Genomic DNA, 4,851 nt, shown 5'->3' on the forward strand with positions numbered 1-4,851 from the left:
TTGAACAAGATAGACAATCAGTCAGTTTCCCTTCCAGGCAACTGACAAAGTGAATAATGCAGATGAGAGAGGAAAACGATGGCAGCAGAGTGTTTGGTTGATAAATCTCTCCCCTGTGGCTTCCCGTACTTCATTTACATGCATATACCAGTGTGTGTAGCCAGAAGGTACAAAGAGCTAAACACTGTGGATCGGGGCGAAATGACGCACAGCTGGGGAGGCCGTGGAAACACAAAATTGACACTATATTCCACGAGAAACATTGATTACAACTGCACACTCGTCGAGTTAAAGCCACCGATATATGTCAGCCCTGCGCGCCCAGAGTCTCTACCTGCAACCAGCGGTGCCCCACCCTAATCTATCCAACCGAGGCTCTTCCTCCTCTTCGTGGATATTTTCTCCCTCGTTTGCTTTCATCTGCATGCTAACGGGAGAAATGTTCAGTGTCAATCTCTGTGACAGACTAGTGTCGTTTTCGGAGGCTGACGGGCACACGCACAGTTTCACACATGACACGCTGCCTCAGGGGGGAAACCTCTCGGGCGCGCCAATGAACTCCACGACGGTCGATATATTCTGTGGCATGCGAGTTGACGCGCTCAAAAAAAAAAAAAAAAAGCACAGCACAGCACTGCAGAGCCACTGTGGCTTCACCTGACTGAAGCTGGGCTTTTTCTAATCAAACACCCAAAGTACAGATTTTAACGACAAACGAACAAACACATGCGTAAAAGTTGATGGACAGATTGGCTCGCTCGCTCACTTACTGTTACTGGGAGGAAATATGGACACTGATGCAATCGTAATTTGGTGCTATGGGAGTTTTTTTATTATTATTATTTAAAATTGTGATGAAAACTCCCATGTTTCAGCTCCCTATGCCAAGAGGTTTGGTGGTGTGTGCGAGGATTTTAACTACACAGCGTTTTATTTTGCATCTCGTAAAGTTGTTTTCTCCATCAAAACGTTAAATGTGTGTCTTTTTCACACAAATATGTCAAACTGCGACAGTTACAGACGCGTAACTCCTCACAAAGAAGTGCATTCCGCAGCAAATAGTAACCAAAACGCACGGAGCTTCCCAAACCCTTGACGCATCCACTCACAGCAGCAGCAGCAGCAGCAGCAGCAGCACGGACTCACCTGCAGGACACGGTGATCTCCACTTTGGTGGCCGGGATGCTCCCACTCATGGGGTCGAAGTCACGGACCGTCGCCGTGGCCTCCACTTTGTCCATAACGTCTCCCTCCATGCGTGCGGGAGAACCGGGCCAGCACCTCTGGCCGCCTGAGTCCCGTCGAACCCGGAGAGCCGAGGCTGGAGAGTCGGAGCGCAGCGGACGACCGAGCAGGAGCGAACGCGGTCCGGACAAAACCTCCCGAGTGCTGTCCGCTGGACGGGCAACAGCATGGAAAGTTTAATTGGAGACTGCAGCAGTGAGCCGATTGATTTGACACACACACACCAAAAAGAAAAAAAGTGGGAATCACATGCCAGGACGCATGAAGCGCCAACTCCGCTGTTTTCCAGGCTAAGAATGAGCTCTTCTGCCAGAGGAGCTTTGAAAAGTAAAAGCTGTGAACTCCACCCCTCCTGTCTGCATTCTCCTACATGCGGGGCTGCGACTGACACTCGTTGCAGATTCCAGCTATTGATCTGCGGCGGGCGGATCGTTATTTTGGTCCAAATTGGTTGTAAGAGCCTCTAACAGAAAATAAACAAGCACCGAGGGGCGTGAATAGCTTTGGATTGGATTGTCTCACTTGTCATTTAAAAAAAAAAAAACGAATAAAGGTGAAATATTGTGGACTTAATTGAAACAACTCTCAGGAGTGCCATTTTTATGATTTGGTTTAAAAATCCTGCAGAGGGTTTTCACTGAAATAAATAAAAACAAACCCTGAATCAAATTAAGATTCAAACAGAACCTTTAGTCCACACAGTTTATTTCCACCCAGTTAAATTACAGTGCCTTTTTTTTTTTTTACGCAAAGGCTGCTTGGTGCTCTTTCAGCATCTGGACAGCTCCTTAAGCTGCTGCAGCTTCAGCCTCCTTTCTCGTTCAACTTGCCAATAAAATAAAAACTGACATTTCTTTTCTCCACCCCCCACACACCTCCTGTATATTCATCTCTAGGAGTCTGTATGAGAGGCTGTGCTCTCCCAGAGGATCTCCACTTCCGTTTAATCATTTCCCTGATTGAAGGACGCGGGGAAATGTGAAGGAATCCAGCCTGTCAGAGGAATAATTCAAAGGTAAACTGCTGTGGACGTGTGTGTCTGCATATATAACTCCCATCAAGTGCTGGGGACCAACTATACCAGAAATTCTCAGAGGAAAGAATAACACTTGTAAGGAAATCAGTCTTCATTTCCCCTGAAACACAGTTATCAGCGACAAAAGGGCGACCTGCTCTCATATGGAAACTGCAAATAAACCCTCTTTGAATCATCTATTTGCGCACAAACACAGAGCTACCTCAATTTGTGGCACACAGTAATCACATTCCACATATGCTACGCATACTGAAATGTAAAGTCCATACTTCACACACAAATGTGCCCACAGCCATAGAGTCTGTATGTGGTCCAGGCTGCAGGCTATAGGAGTGTCACTTCTGCACTATAGCTGCATCACCTGGGAGTCAGACTCAGGTTGACTGGGGCGATGAGAGCTGCATATTTCGGACACAGCACCGCCAGATTCATCATTAGTCATGTTCACTCTGTAATTAGGCCCCACGGAGGACCTCGGTTGGCTGATTTTTGAGCTCCCTTCAGTGCACTGTTCCCTGCCGCCTGCTGAGAGACTCTCCTCTGTTCCCACCCGCAGCCACCCGGCTTCCTATAGCTGTGGCAGGAGTGTAATTATGGCTGTATGAACCCTCTCAGCAGGGTGTGTGTGTGTGTGTGTGTGTGTGTGTGTGTGTGTGTGTGTGTGTGTGTGTGAGAGAGAGCAGTGGTACCACCCACACCTGCCCTGCATCAGCAGTGCACGAGTGAAGCCCACAGCAACAAGAACCGAATCTAACACAGCTACTCGAGTACGGTGGTTTGAGTATTTCTATTTTGTGCATTGCTTTCTTTTACATTTTGTCTAATTTTACACCATCCACAGCGTCACAGAGGGAAATACCAGTTACAATATGTACCTGACAGCTGTTGCTTCGCAGGCACAGATTTTATGCATTATATTTAAGATAATAAAATATGCCGTAGTCTGGCGGACTGGTGTGTCAATATCACTATCAAAATACAAAATCATATGTCTAGTATTTCAAATTAACAATCTACCACCTGGACAAGCTAAACCATTAAATGAACATCTGCTCTCTACAGTACCTGTCTACAATATAACAATCTCACCAGCTCATACAGGTAAATACTGTCACCTGAAAACAAAAGTTCTCTGCCTCACGTGGAAACAAGGGGTGAAACTGTATACTACAAAGTCTTATATCACTGTCCACAAAAACTCAAATGTGGGAAGCAATCAAAGAAAAAAGGAGAGGAAAGCTTTGAGCTGCTACTGTTGCTCCAGGACAATGTGTCCATCCACACAGTACAGGTGGCAGAAGCAGCCAGATGTGGCTTTGAACTGTTGCCCCATGAACCTTACTCACCCAACCTGCACCGTCTGACTTCTTTCCCAAACTGTAGTTCCACCTGCGCAGTCGCAATTTTTAGAGTGATGAAGACGTCATACATGATGTTTAGGAGTATGACTTTCTTCCACGAAATGGTAGTGATGTTTGAACATCGTAGAACCAAATACACTAAAGCTAAGGGGGCTATGTTGAAAAATAATGCAAGAACAAGAAGGCTGAGAACTTTTCAAAGTACCATCATAATAAGCAGCAAGTTCTTCTGCTTAAAGTCCTTATATGAGGTGTGTCAGAAAAGTTCCAGGACTGGTGTCACTAAAGATATATTTCATACCCAAACTACCAGTTTTCCCCTCCAGGTGATCAACCAGCACGTCTACAAAGAGATCCTGCATCGTTTGCTTCGTTCAGTGCGCGAGAAGAGGCGAGAGTTGTGGCAGGACAAGTCGTGGCTGCTTCACCATGACAACACGCCTGCTCACAATGTCCTGAGCATCCAACAGTTCCTGGCTGAGAAGAACATGGCCGTGCTGGAACAACCTCCCTACTCACCCCACCTGGCTCCGTGGGATTTTTTTCTCTTCCCCAAGCTCAAGGGGGTCATCAAAGGGACCCATTTTGAAGACGTAGACAACATCAAGATGGCTGTGACGACGGAGCTGTGGAGGATCTCAGAAGAATCCCTCCAGTAGTGCATGGCGGAGTGGCAGAGAAGGCTGGGACAGTGTGTTAGACTCCAGGGGGATTGCTATGAAGGGGAAAACTAGTAGTTTGTAGTTTGGATTTGAAATATATCTTTTGTGACACCAGTCCTGAAACTTTTCTGACACATCTCGTATGTAAGTCTGGCTACTCTGCAGCCATCTTGGTAACACCCCTCAGCAGTTATTGAAAGCTATCAAGACCAGTGTTAACTTAATGAAAGGCAAAAGCGCTGTAACTGCAATTTTATTGATAGCTGGGTGATAAAATTGGCACATTTAGAATCATGGGTCAATTTTAAAGTTTGGTAACTATTACCCAAAATAAGCTTTAAAGAGTATTTTTCCTCAACACATTACACTTTTACTTTGCATGTTTCACGACACTGTGCTGGTTTCAGTGCAACAACATGATTGGCTGGAGGTTTCCCAGTTTGGCTGTTAAAAACTAGGTAACTGACTTTTTGGTAACAGAGGCAGGACGTGTGTTATACAAACATTAGTGTTGGTGTTGCACAGGTTCTTCCAGCATCTGTGACTG

The 4,851-nt window shown here is 45.9% G+C and overlaps 1 protein-coding gene across 1 annotated transcript in view; it reads right to left on the reverse strand.

Moving 5' to 3' along the window:
- cpne5a (copine Va) overlaps nt 1–1,256 on the reverse strand; it is a 78,298-nt gene extending 77,042 nt beyond the window's left edge. Inside the window, exon 1 of the mRNA XM_008296415.1 lies at nt 1,147–1,256. Coding sequence (XP_008294637.1) covers nt 1,147–1,256 — 110 coding nt within the window. The remainder of the gene's footprint in view (nt 1–1,146) is intronic.
- Nucleotides 1,257–4,851: the final 3,595 nt, after the last annotated feature.

This window comes from Stegastes partitus, unplaced genomic scaffold (genome assembly GCF_000690725.1).
Source record: "Stegastes partitus isolate 25-593 unplaced genomic scaffold, Stegastes_partitus-1.0.2 Scaffold24, whole genome shotgun sequence".
NCBI lineage: Eukaryota > Metazoa > Chordata > Actinopteri > Pomacentridae > Stegastes > Stegastes partitus.